This window comes from Sodiomyces alcalophilus, assembly GCF_042370955.1.
Source record: "Sodiomyces alcalophilus JCM 7366 unplaced genomic scaffold ACRALscaffold_3, whole genome shotgun sequence".
Taxonomy (NCBI): Eukaryota; Fungi; Ascomycota; class Sordariomycetes; order Glomerellales; family Plectosphaerellaceae; genus Sodiomyces; species Sodiomyces alcalophilus.
In genome coordinates, this window is record NW_027263534.1 from 6711477 (window position 1) to 6729017 (window position 17541).

At 37.9% G+C, this 17541-nt stretch overlaps 1 protein-coding gene across 1 annotated transcript; it reads left to right on the plus strand.

Annotated features, from left to right (window-relative positions):
* Positions 1-523: 523 nt before the first annotated feature.
* ACRALDRAFT_209306 (uncharacterized protein) lies at positions 524-10181 on the plus strand (the record flags this gene model as incomplete). Its single annotated transcript, XM_071022616.1, has 3 exons — positions 524-540; positions 9971-10026; positions 10099-10181. The coding sequence occupies 3 exons, from the start codon at positions 524-526 to the stop codon at positions 10179-10181; spliced, it is 156 nt and encodes a 51-aa protein (XP_070876221.1).
* Positions 10182-17541: the final 7360 nt, after the last annotated feature.

A 17541-nucleotide genomic window follows, 5' to 3' on the forward strand; every position in this document is an offset into this window, starting at 1 on the left:
CTAGCTAGACCCTGACTAGTAGCTTAACCTATCTAATAAAGTGCGTTAACTACGACTTACTTATAAGCATAAAAAGGTTAAGATAGTCTAATAAGTTAAATAGCTATTAATAAGCGTTACGGTATAGAAGTTAAGAGCTAACGAAGTTAGCGGCACCTTTATTAAACACCACGAGCTTTATAATATCTTCCTTATTATCCTATACCGAGATATTAATATATAGCTTATAAATCGGATAAAGTATAAGTTCGTTAACCTAAAGAACCGGCTATATAGGTATTACGACTTATCGGATATACTAAAAGAGTGGGTAGAAGACGTCTAGGTAGCCGATAGGCGGCCTATTAACGAGGTAGGGAGTATTATAGATATTCCTACTCCTACGCTAACTACTAAACTAATACTAGCTCTTACGCCTTAGTGTAATTAGGCTAACCCGATAATATATACGCCGACTATCTTATAAAGGCCTACCGTGGTGCCTAAGCCGGCTATATAGATAAAGAGCGATATAGATAAGTTAATGGAGCTTTTAGAGAAGTGCGTAATCTTTATGGTTTATAATAGTACGGGCGTTATTAGAAACGCGGTCCCCTAAATCATGGCCCTCTCGCGATAAGTAGGAGCCGATAAGGTTAACGCGATCCTAGTTACCGATCCTTACCTAAAGACCCCGTTCTACGCCGCCCTAAAGTAGTCTATTTCGGAGAGGCAGGACGCCGCTCCGGTAGCTTATTATATTACCCCTAATTAGATTAACGTTAGTATATATAGGGATAATATATAGTATAGGCGAGGGCTACCGCGATACGGGAATAGGAATTCCTACCCCCGTTCCGACGGCCCGTTATAATACTACCCTATTAATAATTAACCCCCCGTTACTTTTATTATAGATAGGAGCGTTACCGCTATAAGTAATACGCGGTATTATAGCTAGACAAGACCTAGTACCTGGTCCGGTTCTACTACCCCGACTACCTCGCCTTAGACTAGAATACCGAGTAGTAGCCCTGCCCCTAGGATATATACCTTGAGCAGTAAGACTAGCCGCACCGGCGGTTAGTCCTCTATTAGCTTAATATACGCCTTTAAGGAAAGTATAAAGACCTAGCTAAAGCCTATTATATTAGCAGTAACTCTAGAAGCCTCCCTATTAAGATAGAAGACGTTATAAGAGTGATATTAGAATATTATACTAGGCTAAAGGAGGAAGAAGCGAAGGCTAAGGCTCCCGTAGCGAGTAGTAGTATTAATTTCGTGTCTACTATATCCGATTATTAGTAGGCGGATATTTATACCGTGTCAAAGGATACTCGAAAAGAGTAGCCCCCCTTATAGCCTCTTTACACGACTAAAAGCGAGAGAGTCGTTAAAGCCACTCCTAAAGCCGTCTATTTCTTTAATTAGATTATTAAATAGCGGCTATAAAAGTTAAACTCTAGTTTAGGCTACCGGGTCCCGACTCTACTTATAGATAAGGCCGTGAACGAAGAAGTGGAGATAGACGAAGCGCCGATATAATATAAATAATAATAACCTAAGACTATTAGTAAATATAAGCTTAGCTACTCCGCGGATTAGCCTTACGACCTAGAGTAAGCTCGATTAGACCTGGATAGGTAAATCAGGGACCTCCGTATTAAGGTTCCTGTCTAGTACTACTTCCTTACCGACCCGGATATGAGGCTAAGAAATAATAAGAGGATACGCGCCGCCAAGACTAATTAACCATAGCGTAAGATTATTTATCTAACCGCTAATAAAGCCTTCTTCCTTAATAGATAAGGTCCCCCTAGTATACCTTTTCCCTTACCTTTATTAAAGGGATATACTATCTTATTCTCTTAACCCGACGATACTAACTTAAGCGCCCTTACTATCGTCGAGAGAGAGGTAGTCCCTAAAACCGATAACCCCCTGGTTATTACCCGGTATATAGTCTTAAAGTGCAGGCTTACTCGAAAAGGTGCCGTGACGTATAACCCTAACGTTTTTATAAAAGCTATTATCGATATAGGGGCTACCTTTAATACTATCTTTATAAACACCGTAAAACGCTTTAGGTTAGAATATCGTATTAGCTAGACCGAGATCTAAATTAAGGGTATTAATAACTAGGAGGGGTAACCGTGTACTAGATACCTTAAAAAGCGTTTATAGGTTAGCGAGTAAAGCGGTATTTTTAATTTCTAAGCCTTCCCCGGTCTAGGGCCCGATATACTACTTAGTATACTATGGATCCAGGAGACTAGAATATCCTTTTTTTTCCGGGATAATTAGATTAATACTAACTTTACGCTTAGTAACGCCCGTATTCTTATACCTATCGCCTATTACGAGTAGATTAAGGAGATACCGAGGAACTAGAGCTAGCCGAACTATAAGGCTAATAAAAGGCGTCGGATCGATAAAGATCGGTCTAATCAGGCTAATTAATATTAGCTCTAGGATAGCGACCCTACCTATTAGCCTAGGGCCGCTACCTCGTTATCTATTAAGAAAAAGGCTAACTATTACCCTTTAAACGTTCTAAAGGAGGGCGATAAGATTTAATACACGATTAAAGACGCCGACGTAGCGTTTTTAGCGGCCTTTATATTCTCTAAGGAGATTAAGCCACTTTTACTAAGGGTATGCGTGGCCTTAAGGGCGATACCACGGAATTAGGGCTAAGGGTATATAGGTGATATACACTAAGCGTATATATCTCTGGGTAGCCAGTACTATAGGACCTACGAGAGGATTTAAGTTAGGTAACCTTAGGGTGTAGTAAATAATATATAAATAGGATATATTCTTTAAAGGAGAGGGCGAGGTTCCCGCTCTATATAGCGATAAGGAAACCTCTGTCTATCCAGGACTTAGTTAGTGCTAGCACTATTCTAGCGCCGTACGAGCTTTAGTGCTGGTATAGTGCTGGCGCTAATCCGGCGCTATACGGGCTTTAGTGCCGGTATAGTGCTAGCACTAATCTAGCGCTATACGGGCTTTAGTGCCGGTATAATACTAGCGCTAATCCAGCGCTATACGGGCTTTAGTGCTGGTATAGTATAGAATAGTAGTGTGTAGCATATACCCTGGGAAGAAGAAAGCCCTGCGTCCCGCGGGCTTCTAACTATACTTAAGTCTACGTAGTCCAGCTCGGACTCGGCTAGGCCAATTATTATACTAGTAATAGTTTATAGATATAAGCACCTAATCGTCGGGTATTATAGAAAACCCGTAAATAGACACCGATATAGAGTAATAATGGCGTAGACTATTATAGTCCCGCTATGTACGGCTACTTTTATGCCCGTACGATATATAAACCTACCTAAAAATCATAAGTTCCACTTTAAGCCGGACCCGAGACACGACGCGATACGATATATCTATAATATAGATACCCCTATAGTAGTCTATTATATAAACGATTTAGATAGACTAAAAGTATTACGTAGAAATAAAAGAATAGGCCGACTAATAGATTTATAGGATAATATGGAAATTATAGAGGTTAATTAGGTAAACGCGTATACACTAATACCGGTGGAACAGTATAAAGAGTTTAAGGACTCTAAACTAATACGTCGTCTACTAAGAGTTACCCCCGAGGAACTCGCGAAGATTATAGTAGACGATAAGATAAAGAATAGTAAATGCGATAAACTAAGAGCAGATAAAGAAAAGTATAGCGATATAAAGACTAAGCGGCCGGAAGACGTACCTGAGATTATAACGAAAAACGACGTATAAGTGTATACGATAGACTTGCCGAAGGCTTAGGAAATTATTAAGTTATTAGAATCCTTCGATATATAGCGCGATAAAGGAATTATACCTTTGCCCCTTAATAAACGTATACTAGTCGATCTAGTCGACGGTTAGTAGAAGATAAACTTATACTCGAGGCCGTTTTAACTTAGTAGAGAGAATCGTAACCTGCTTAATAATAAGGTCGATAGGATATATAAAGTCGGATATGTAATATAACTGAAATTACCGACCCCTTTCGCTTTCTTAGTATTTATAGTATAGCGTATAGTATGGAAGCTAAAGAAAACTAGAGTGGTCGTGGATCTAGAAAAGCTTAACGCGGCCGTTCTACCGGATATATACCCGATTCTATTACAGGATAAGATTATCTAGTGTCTATAAGGGAAAAAGTAGTTTAGCGCTTTCGATACTAGCTCTTTTTTTATTAGCTACCTATAAAGGAAGAGTATAAAGAGAGGATAACGATTATGTCCCTTAGAGGATTAAAACGCCCGGAAGTGGTACTAGTAGGTTTTCGAAACTTATTATTATTTACGTAACGATTTATAGACCAGAGACTATTTAAGTATGGTTATTTTTATAGAGCGTATATTAACGATATTATTATCTTCTTAGATACTTTTAAGAGTATCTAAAATACCTCTGAACTATACTAAAGCTATACGAAGATATCCGGCTAGCGCTATCTCTAGTAAAATCTTTTTATACGTATAATTTAGTGCGATTACTCGGTTTTAAGGTAAACGGCCTAGGTCTATACAATATATCCGACCGAATCGAGGCTTTACGGTAGATTAAAATACCCGAAAAGCTTAGCGACTTAGAGATATATATCGGTAAAGTAGGATTTCTACGACGATTTATCCCGTGGTTCCGAGTTAAGGTTAAGCCTTTATAGCGATAGAAGACGACTATGCTTAACGATATAAAAGAGGCTAGATAGATTACCGTAAACGCACCTAAGAATTTAAGGCAGAAATAGATAAGTAAGTTAACTTATAAGCTTATAGATATTAAACGGTAGGCTTTTAAGATTATATAGAAGTAAGTTATAGAAGAAATAAGGTTATATCACTATATTCCCGATAAGACTACTTTCTTAAACCTGGATGCTAATATAAACGACCTAGGAGTATTCCTCTTTTCTCTAGCGAAGCCGTGGGATAGCGGTAAAATCCTAGTTAATACTATTTAGCTAATACTTTTCATTTTAAGAAAGCTAATAGTAGCGGAATCGCGATATAAAGCGATAAAGCTAGAGATCTATGCCCTGGTCTAGGCCTATAAAATACTCCGAACACGCCTATAATCCTACCATAAGCCTATAGTGGTTCTTACCGATTATTAAGTAACTAAGGGAATTATCGGATAAATATCCCTAAAGACGATAGACGTTAATAAACTAAACCCGCGCCTAATAGTAGCGTCCACGTTTCTTAGTTAATTTCGCTTAGATTTCCAGTATATTCTAAGATAATAAAACGTGGTGTTAAACGTATTATCGCGACTACCGATAGTAAACGATAAGGACTCTAAAGCACTAATAGGAGCTAAAAAGTCGAAGAGAACGGATAAGAAGAAAGAAGCTTATTATAGTGAGTTAGACGATATATAGATCGAACACGATAAGGCGTTAGTAGTATATATAGCTATTTCGGACCTAAGGCTACTAATAGACGTAGACGAATATTCTTTAACTTATATGGCGGTGGACTACGCGATGCTAGACGATTTAAAGAGGGAGTTCTAATAAGCATATTTAGAGGATCCGAAATACAAAGCTATAATCGACGAAGTTAACGCTAAATAAACCGATAAACGAACTTTTAAGGGTAGACTAATAAGACCACTACTAACCCGACTTAAGAACGGACTATTATATACGGTCGGAGAGGCTAATAAACTAAGGTTAGTGGTGCCCCGTAAACTTATTAAAAAGGTTCTATAGATAGTGTATAATAATAATAATTATTTTAGTAAAAAACGTATAATACACGCCCTAAATAACTTTAGCCTTAAAGGTAAAGTACGTGCCGTGGCGGAATAGATAAACTATTACCTAGTATACCTAGAGAGTATTATAGATTAATAAAAGCCGTTTAGAGAACTATAACCGATTCCACTACAAGCGATACTATTTTCTATAATTATAATTAACTTTATAGTCGGTCTACTACCTACGGAATACCGATAGCTATTATAGAGAATTAAATATAAGCTAATAGATAGACTCGAGACTATACTTATAGTCACCTAGAACACTAATAAGAAGATAATCCTTATTCCCGGATACTCGATATATATAGCTAAGGATTAGGTAGAACTCCTACTCCGGATACTATAGCTAATAGACTAGGGCCTACCGATAGGTATTATATCCGATAAATATCCGAAATTTATATCCGAATTCTGGCGCGAGCTGTTTAAGGCACTAGGAGTGCTACTAGCGATCTTAACGGTATAGTATATCTAAACTAACGGGTTATTAGAAAGGAAGAACTAATCTATAGAAACTATCCTACGATATTATACCTCTATTAGCGATATTCCGTGGCCGGATATTATTCTAATACTATAGCACGCTTTAAATTAAGTATACACCGAAACGTTTAATACCTCCCTGACTAAATTCCTCCTCGGATTCCGCCTATAGATAGTTATAGATTTAACGGTTAGTATAGGTGCTCCGTAAACCTATAATAGGGAGTAGACCGAGTATATTAGGAAGCTATATCACTAAGAGGCGGAGCACTTAGTAACGATTGCTATAGCTAATATAAAACAACGGTACGATATAACGCGATATCCGTATACCTTTAAAGTAGGCGATTCCGTATATCTTTGTCTATACTAAGGATATAAGCTTCCGGGATAAGCTTATGATTTAAGGAAGTGGTTATAATAAAGGGTCGGACTTTTCCGAGTAATTAGAGTAATTAATCTGCTTATATACGAGTTAGATTTCCCTTAGTCGTGGCGAGTTTATAGGGTGGTGTCGATCGTATAGCTAATACCAGCGCTAATAGGGGATCCGTTTAGCACAGAGCGAATAAAGCCAGGGCCCATGGTGGTGGACGGAGACGATAGCGAATAAAGATCTCACAAAGTCAAGAAGCTATAGAGATGGCGAGTTATAAAAATCAGGGGACGGCCGTAGACGGAATATCTAGTTAAATAAAAAGGCTAGCCGATATAGTATAACGAATAGTATCTGTAATAGCTATTAATAGAGAATATAAGCGATATAGTTTATGATTTTAAAAGACGGAACCCGATTACCACGGCGGAACTAGCTAGTTAGGTAATACACGGCGACGATATAGAAAAAAGAATAGTTAGCGTTAGCAGATAAAGAAATTAAAGGTATATAGAACTAGTGCTCCTACACGACCGGGGCAGGGATAACGAAGAGTATCACGAGATAAGGACCGAAAACGATAACTAATGAAGAAACCACCTCTCCCTATTTTCGCTTACCCCCTTTTTTCCTATTTTCCGCTTACCCTTTTCCCTTTAGTTCTTTCCTATTACCACTTTTATCCTTAGCCCCACTCCTCTATATAAACGAATATTAAAAGAACGACTTACACGAATATAAACGCCGCCACACTACTCACAAAAAGACTTATTTAAAGGAAGAAAGAGCGCGAAACGACTAACCGCTTACGAAAAAAAGGAGGCGTAATCAGATATCTTTTATATTACCCTCTATTCTCACTTAAACTATCAGCATACCGAGCAGTATAGAGATATAATTATCTCGCCTAGGGATTTCCGAATAGTAAACCTATACCTCTCCTCTACTCTCTTAACGGCTATAAAAGTCGGTATTATTCTCTCTGCTTTCGTAGCGGCGACTATTAAGATCCCTCTTCTATATAAACGGACACGCAAACACACTAAGCTCCTAATAATCAAACACTATCCCACTATAGCTAAAAAGGGCAAAGACGTTATTCCTAATCTAAAGGAACGCTAATTTATTTATAATAAGGCGGAAAAGAGTATTAAACTGCTTAGAAAGATTTCTAAATATCTCTATAAATACTACCGCTTATATAAGTGGTACCACGATATATTACTATTTCTGTCTATAGAATAGCGGCATAATAAAGAAAGGCGAAGCCGTTACTATACAGAACGGCTCAGGCAGTGTGATCTCGGACAAGTCTTCGACAACAGGAGTGCTTAAGACCACGAAGTGCATATAACCAAAACAACACACATAACACGGAGACCTTCAGAAAAGGTACCTAGGAGTGCGCGCTGCTCTGATCAGGGCAAGGTAGTCTAAACGAAGTGAATACAATAAACGTGGCAAAACTTAGGGTTAAAAGGATAATGATTATATAGGATAATAAGCATCCTCTGTGTCTGGGTGGCGTCGCCACTTATATATAATATATAAGATAAATAAAAAAGATACGCGCGTCCTATAACGTTACGTGATGTCCTAACGATATAGCACTGGGTCTCCGATCCACCCCTCTATAATAATAACTCGGATAGGAAGGCTACTATAACTTTCTATACTAGCTAGACTATAGCGAGCGGTAGTAATAGAAAGAAAGCCGATAATTTCGACGACTTTATCCTTAAGAATAACCTAAGCCCTTACCTACCGGAGGTATAGTATATCGTATACTATATCTAGACGAACGGTGTAAAATAATAAATCGATAACTGGCAGGACGAGTAGGAGGCGGTGAATAGACGAATATAGGATAATAATTACTTATCTAATAACGAAAACGCCTTATAATTATTCGAAAAAGCCTTAATCGACACGGAGACGTTTATATACTAGGAGGACCTAGCCTTTATTATACACGCCTAGGACGATAGCGTAGTAGGAGACGATAGACGATAGAATATAGTTATATAAACTTTATACTATCTAATAGCGATATCTATATATACGGTAATAACGACGAGATTTCTCCCCTCCCCCTACGGGGGAAGAGAGAAGATCTCGCCCTTCGGGCGCGGCTGCGATTTTTAGCTGGCTCCCTATACGTTAATTTTAAGTGGGCTCCTAATATAATCGATTATTAGGCGACCGTATAACCGTAATTAGTTATTCTTATAATTAAGTAGGCTATTTCTAATATATAGTAAGTATTTTTACCTTATGAAAATAAAGGTTATATATATACTAATAATTAAGCCTGTCCTTTAATATTAAAGCTAAATAGTATTCTTTTCTTGATATTATTTTATATTATAAAACGTAATATATTAGTTAACTATCTTTATTCTTAATATTAACTAATAACAATTAACTGCTTACGAATAACGTAAAACAATTAATACTATTATAGTAACTATATAAGTATAAGAATTAGTTAAATAACTTTAAAAAAGTCTTATTACTCACTGCTTCTATAGAATAGCTGGTTTCAAATTTTATTATTATTATTATTCCCTTACTCCACTACTCTACTTTACTCACTCCCTTCCCCGGGGTTTTTAAAGTAATATAGTCTTTAAAAGATTATTTTATTATTTCCCCCCCTACCCCCTTCCCTAGGGGCTTCTAAAGTCATATATATTTTAAAAGATAATAGTATTATATTCCTCCTACCCCTTCCCCCTTACTCCCTCTCTCCCCTTCCTTCTACGCGGCCCTTTAAGTACTATATTATTTAAGAAATAATACTATTATATTCTTATAGAAACATATATAATTATACGTCTTTTAAAGTATAGTCTATTAGGTTATATATAGCTCCTATCTAAAGCTAACTCCTTATATAATGAATTTAAATAGGCTCCTAATATAATAATTAACTATTATAGAATAAATATATATCTATTCTTATTACTAACTCGAATAGTATACCTGGCTTAAATAACTTATATTCTTAATAATGAATATTCTACTACTTATAATTGAAATCATAGTATTTTAGTATATATTCTAAGTATTATTATATTATTTATAATACTCTAAAAAGTCTTAATATTCTTATAATTATCTAATATATTATCTTATAATATATATAATATCTCCTTTTATAATAATATTCTATAAATACTATATAAAACATTTTATAATATTTACTTACCTAATATATATTATTAAATAATTGTTTATTAGACTATTAAAGGATGGGTACGGCTCTATAGTTAGGAGGGCCTTAAGAGTTTATTCTACGAACCGTACTACGAGCGCGTTGTATATTCGGTTGTTTTGTTGACGTGGCAGGAGCACAGTTTGCGGGAAGGGATACACATATTCAGGTAGTCAGGTTTCGTCCGAAAGTGACATCTATTTTAATGAATTTCCTATACAAAAAGAGGTACCAGCCCGACATTGATTGTCTTACGTGTTAGGGCGGCAGGTCACTAAGGCCCCGTTCGATAATTTCAACTACTCGTTGAAAAATTCCCAGCTTTTTGTGCAAGTGACTTCGTAGCTAAGGCGCTAATTTGAGCCCGGCCCTTTTCTAAGATATACCTATTTATTTATGAATGCGAAAGTATTATCGGTGGAATTATTAGGCCGATCCGTGATGCGGGGTTATGTCTTTTATATATAAAATCCCTTATTTTTTGCTAGTATAGAATATCGTAACGACTTCCACGTATATTAATATAGTAGGCCTAGGTTCTATTAGCGTGGAAGAGGTTATAGAAGGGTCCCTCGGTAATATACCGGACCCGGGATCCGGGGATATTAAGACGTAATCCATAGTGGATATCGACTAGGAGCCTATCTAGGATATCACGTAGCCGCCTTCTAAGTAGGTTAATAATACCGTCGATTTAGATATCTCTAAAGACGATAATGCATCCTATAGCGACGGAAATAGTTAAAATCTCACCTTATCCGGACCCTTAGCGTCCTAGGCCGGTACCTCTTCGTCCGCTAAGTAACTGCCGCGTATGATCTAGAGCGATATTATCGAACGTGGACTCTTTAAGCGATTACTTACTACGCGTCGTGATAACGCCCTATTCGTAACCAGTAATAAACGGTTAGCTAAACTATAAGCCTTGACCGTACTCCTACCTGATATATAAGCGGTATTTCCGGTAGTTAACCTAACGGTTAAGGCGATGATATCGAAGCTTAAAAGTAAGGAAAAAGAGCTGCGGGCGGCGTTAACGCTTATTAATAAGTCCGGCGTTAATAACTATAACGATAAAACCGGGATAATTAACGTGAGTAATAAGAAGTGGGATATTTTCGTGGAGAAATACGGCGATATCGGTAGGCGTATTCGTAGGCGCGGCGGCGTACGTTAGATGGAGAGTCTCTTAATCCATATCTGGCCTGATACTATTCCGACGGGTCAGACTATTATCGACGTTTAAGAGCTAGATAAACGTAAGCGTTAGTAATCGATATCTATCACGCTAACGCCGCTAAAGCGAACCCGTAAGTAATAATAGGATCCGGATATTAATAGAACGGGCTCGCTAATCCCTTGTAACGATCTCCTAGATAACGCCCCCCGGCGTTATCGTAGGAGGGAGCCGACTATTAACTTACCTGTTAACCCTTTAATGGCCGGATTGATTGCCTTATTAACGCGCCAGAATACGCCTATTTAGGAGAAGGCTCTCCTTAACTATTAGAACGAATTTAATAACGAATTAGGCGGCGACGAAGGCCTAGTTATAGTAGGCGAATTCTTTGCTGAAAAGCCTAATCTAGCGTTAATCTTTAACACGCTATGAACGGGGGTAAAAAGAGAGTTTTTAAAGAAGCGAGGGTTTATTAAAGTTACCGTTAAAGTTTATAATAGTAGTGGTGGTGGTGATAAAGGATAAGGAGGAAGGCGCGGCTTTATGGATCTGGATTCGGAATAGTATTTTTCCTATATATCTGATTAGCTAGAAATAGTAACCACCTACCTAGATAGGTATAGTGCGGGGTAAAGCTTTATCTTATCTACTCTTTCTGTTATAACTACTAAATAATCAATATCTTAATATATCTCTTTTCTTTTTTAATAGCTATAATATAATCTTTTCTTTACTAACTACCACTATTCTATTATCTTAGCTATCTGGTATCGTATCTTTAGTCTAGTTTTTTTATCGATTATATGATTAGCGCGGGCTACGGCTAATCGTAGTAGTTTCCCTTTATCCTGGAACCCTCCGTTAACGATAGTTAACCTGTTGCGTATAGCTTTAACGAAGTTCTAGATACTAGTAACGGCGTATACGATCTCTACCTGCTTCTAGAAGCTATTTTCGGGTACCCTCCTATCGATAATATAAAAGGATCTCTTTAATATACTAAACACGCGCTTAATAACGCTACGGTGACCGGCGTGGAGGCGATTAAACCGCTCCTTTAAGGTTAGTCGCCTCCACTTAATTTTAGAGAAATCTTAGAGGTGGTACCTCTCGCCGTTAAACGGGGTAACGATACCTCGAATATCGCTACCGAACCTATTATCTACGAGGTAAAATCGCCTATCCGGCACATAAAAGGTACCTTTAGTAAGAGCCTCTCGAAGTAACGAAGAGTTGTTTATATTACCCTCGGCGCCTGCTAGGATATATATAAAGGAGAGGTTAAAATTAACTACCGTAAGGACGTTTTGTTTAAGCTGACCCTTCTGATTATAGTACCGCCGCTACGCCTTTAGTAGAATAAACGCTACGATATACGTGCCGTAGATTACCCTGATATAGCTATTGAACTGATTATTGTGTTGTGATAACTCGATATATCGAGATACGTATCCTAGTGGAGGACTCTTAACGTATTCGATATGAAGCTAACGTATCGTATCTAGGACCTTATTAAAGATACGTGATCCCGTGTTTAACGATATCTTAAAGCGGTGGTATATATTACGTAACGATACACCGTGGGCGATAATATAAAGGAAGAGCATAACCTTCTGCGTTTTTGTATAGTAAGAGGTCTCTTTAACGGTGCCGTTTAGTATAATCCAGCTTATAAGGTGATGAAATTCGTGTTGATTAAGTCTGAACAGGTCCCGGAACACCAGATTAGAACCGACTAATATCCCCCTTATAATACTTATCGTTATAGCGGGATAATTACTATAGCTATAGCGGCAGGTATTTCTGCGCCTCTAGGGGCGTAGAGTGACTTTATATCGTTGCAGGACGTATATCAGGACTATTAAATCGAGTTCTAGGATAATATCGTTATCTTAGGTAGTGATAGTATCGTCGTTAGCCTCGCCTAGAACGGCGTGGCTAATAGTGGATCCTATTTTATTAAAGTTTTTTAATAACGAAAAAGCTCCTTTTTGCTTTAACAGCATCTACTATATAAATTTTCAACTACTCGTTAAAAAATCAATAACTCGACCCCCCTGCTAGCGTGGTACTTCGAAAACAGGGGTATAATAGGGGGATAGCAGAGATAGGCATAAAAAATGTAGTTATAACGAAAATACCATATAAAAGGGGTGGGTTTGTCATTAGTAGATCTTGACTTATGCATTTTGTGCATATTTAAAGATTTTCAACGAGTAGTTGAAATTATCGAACGGGGCCTAACGTACTATGGAGGTCTTTTACGGGCGAAAAACCACTAAAAAAGTCCGTGCACACAGTGGAGGTACAAAGTCTCTTAACCGCCCTTTGCGGGTCTAGGAACAGTGAGTATATGACTTTGGCCTCTACGATCGCGATAATACTATTAATCCGAATTAGGCGGCCACGACGACTAGCGCAGGTAATCTATAAATAGTAACCCTATTACCGATAACTAGCTAGTAAACGGATCCCGACTAGTAACACACCCCTAATCTATAGCCGAACGCAGCACTATAAACGACTAATAGCACGGCCCTATAGCTAGTCGCTAACTTAGCTTTATAGCCTTCCACGGGTATAGCCGCTTAGCAGCCGACGGCTAACCTAACTTAGACATAGCTAACTAATAACAATAATTAAGTAAAACGAATATTCGTAGATTAGTAGTTTACTATTATAGAAGCCGAAGGGGCGATTAACTAGCACACGGCGGCTAAGGTGGATAACCTGCTAGGATCTATGTTTTTCGACCTTATAGACCTTATGGTTAGACTCGAGAATAAACTAATAGCCGGAAAGTCCTCGGTTAGACACTATATAATCGTATTAGCGCTTAGAGATAAGGAGGTGATTAGACTAAACTAGCCGAATATAATAAACTAAGAGATTATCGTCGACTAGATCACGTAATGGCGATAAAAGGGCGAGAATAATAAATAGCGGAAGCGGCTAGTATCCCCTAGCGATCTATAGGAATTTATAGATATAAATCCTAAAAAGAAAAAGAAGACTATTAACGACCCTAACGCTATAGCCATACCCCCTATATAAATAACCACGTAGATAACGCCGCTAATAACGAATTTTACGATAAAGGATAAGCTAAAGGCTATAGACGTAAGATCGAATAATTATATTAAGTGCCTTAAAAGAATAATCGACGATAAGGATAGGACGTTTAACGATAAATTCACCTAATATATAAATAATTTCTGGAAAAAGCTGGATTAGAGAGCAGATATTATATATAAAGGATAGGATAGATACTATATCCGGATTAATAAGCTAGAGGGTAACGGTTAACGATAATAAACGGAACTAAAGTATATCAGTAAAAACGTTAAAGATAACTAGGCACTTATAGAGGCAAGTATTAGGGCACTAGAAGCGCGTATCACGACTATATAAAAGGAAATCGCTTAGTTATAGAAAGCTACGAAGAATAGGAAATAGGCGAAATCAGCGTATCCAAAGTCGGCCTAGCCGACTATATCTTAGCTATAGCTATAGACACCACGACTAAAGCCGGTAAAGCCGAAGGCTCCGTAGTAATAGCAGCCGTCTTTATCCTCGTAACCGTAATCGTCGCAATAATAATAGCCGGTATTCTCGTGACTATAAGCTCCTTTAATATCGCGATAAAACTCGTAATTAACGGATTGGCTGGAGGACTCTGATTGATTTCGATGATACGGACGAATATAGGCGACCCGAGGAATATAAATAAACTATATATCCTTAAGACGCGGAAGCACGGCGGTATAAAAGGGGGATAAATATCGAAAGAGGGATACACGAGACAAAGAATCTTCTTTATCTGCTTCGAAATAGACATTTACTTAGCTTTTACTTTGCTTTAACGAAGATAACATATATAAGGAAATATAAAGTAGTATAGTGTAGTAATCGGGACGATTACTTTTACGGCGGAGGGCACTTAATACGTAGTATCTATTAGCTTAGTTATATATATACTCGTTAGTTAGCTAGACCTTATAGATATTGATCTGCGGTCCTATAGAGCTCTATAAGCTCACACTTTAGATAATACATCTTCACTTCTCTGATTTCACCTTACACACGTCTGTGATTATATAAACGCGGGATCGCGTAGCATAAAACTACTTTAATAATACTTAAATAATAATATCTTTACCTCCACCGATAGCAGTAATATCGCCCTTAGGGGCATTCTTAATACTAACGGCCTCCGCGGCCGGTGCCTCTTCTCTATTAGCTTAGTTCTGCTTATTTCGAGTAGAGGGGGTAACACTATAGGAGGCCACGCTACCCCGGCCTTTATAGGCCTTATCCACTATACCGAAAATATCTTCGATAGCGGTTATTTAATAGTGTTTAATCCGCTCTTTCGAATTAGCGCTGGCGGCTATGGCCACACTAGGTCCTGGAGCGACGGGAGCCCGGTAAGCCGGCTTAAAAATTTCGAGGTACTTAGGGTATTTAAGCAGATCCTAAAATAAACGCAGGGCAGGGCGTAGCCGGTTAAGAGCTATTAAAGTCAGAAGACAGCTACTTAACTATAAAACAGGAGCGAGCTTATAATATTATTAACGCCGAGATTAACCTTGTCTACCACCTCTTTCTTAGCGATAGCGGCTTAATAAGCTATAGGGATAACGACTAAGGGGCTATACTTATTACCTTCTTCGCAGCTTAACTTAATAAAATAACGCTTACTATAGGTGGCACTTATGCCTACCTAAGAAACACTTCTCGTAGAGTTTAGTAATGCTATAGACTAAGATATAACGGACAAATTATCGCGGCCCGCGATCCAGGCTTTAATGTAGCCCTTGTAGGGAGTATTAAATTTTTCTCTAATAAAGTTGGGAGGGGGATTCTCAGCCGAAAAACGCTCCTTAGGAGCGGCGGCCAAGCTAGCTAAGCCCTCGGTAGCGTTAGGGGTAGCGGTGGTGGTGGTAATATTAGCGGCGGCGGCGATATTAGCGGTATCTTTAGTAGCCGTACCTGTATTTTTCTATAGCTCGATTAGTAAAAAGCAATCGTCTCTCCTATTAACGATTAACTCACTTTAACGGGCTTAGTAACCCGACCTGTCTTAACGGCAGTCTTCTTAGCGGCCTTCTTAGCCGGGGTATTATTCTTCTTAGGAGCCTACTCCTATTAGCACTTATATAGCTCTCCCAAAAGTTTCCGAGCACGGCTTACTATTATAAGAGAATGGAAAAATAACTAGAGAGCTAGGGTAGTGAACGGATTAAGAAAGTATTATTAAAAAATCATTAAAATCGTTAATAAGAAGGTTATTTAACTACAAGAACTTGATTTCGGCCGCCGGGCTATAAAGATTATATTCATCGAGCTGCCTACTAACCTCGAGCTTATATTACTCTTAGGTTACTATTCTAGGCTGTCTGTTTGCTTTATTCTGACTATCCCTTTCTCTTTCTTTTATATTATTTTTAGATCTCTTTTAAGCATATTTTCCTTTATGGTTTTCCATTAATTAACCAGCTCTTTAAAGCTATTTTAATTATAGTTTGATTCCAGCCTAGGCGTATTCCGAGTGTTTTTAAAATAAATAGCTCGAAATAGGGGGGTGTGTTATATAACTAAATGGGTTATATAATTACAGTTATACCGATACGGCTATATATCGCGGACTTAGGACTCCGAGCTCCTAGGCTATTAGTCATTAGAGCAGGTATGACTTATAGATAATACAGCCTACTAGAAGGGGATTCCTATTAGTTATATATAGCCGAGGCATAGCCTACATATAGCTTAGCCTCCTACGAGCCTAAGGTATAGAATCAAGGCAATCAATTATATCTCTATAGCTTGGTTCAGTTAATCACAGCTTCACGTCATAAATAACTGTTATACTTAGGTAATAAAAATATAGAGTATCGAGTAGAGACTTAAAGCCCTTACTATAAGGCCATGGTTCGGCTAAGCGCCTTATAATAATGATAATAATAGTCACGCTTATAACTATAATGGCGACGTAAAGATATGAAGAGTTAATCGAGTGTAGACTAAGAAGAAAGAGATAAGATAGCGCTATAACTATAGGAAGAAGGGATACCTTACTAGGAATTACCGCTTAAAGAAGAAAAACCCCGAGGATTGGAAAGAGAACCATGTAGCGAAGGTCTTAGCGGCCATAGATAATAAGACGATCTATATAAGAGTCATGGATAACGATAAAGACTCGGAAAAAGAATAGCTTTAGTACGAAAACGGGCAATAAAGCCTATTATAAAGGAATAAAGGGATTAAAAAGAGCTTATATCGTAGTCGCGTAGTAGGTATTTAGCTTTTATAAGAGCATAGATAAATAAGAAGTTAATTATTGCTTTTATGAATACTAGATATAACTATTAGATAGCTATAAGCGAATATTGTATAAAGTCCCTCCGCCTCCTATTAGTCGATAAGACTAGAAGACCCCTCTTAGGGTTCTCTGATACTATAGGGTCTACTAGGAGCTCGGGTATCGCTATATATGACCTCAAGATCGGTGGATATATATAACGA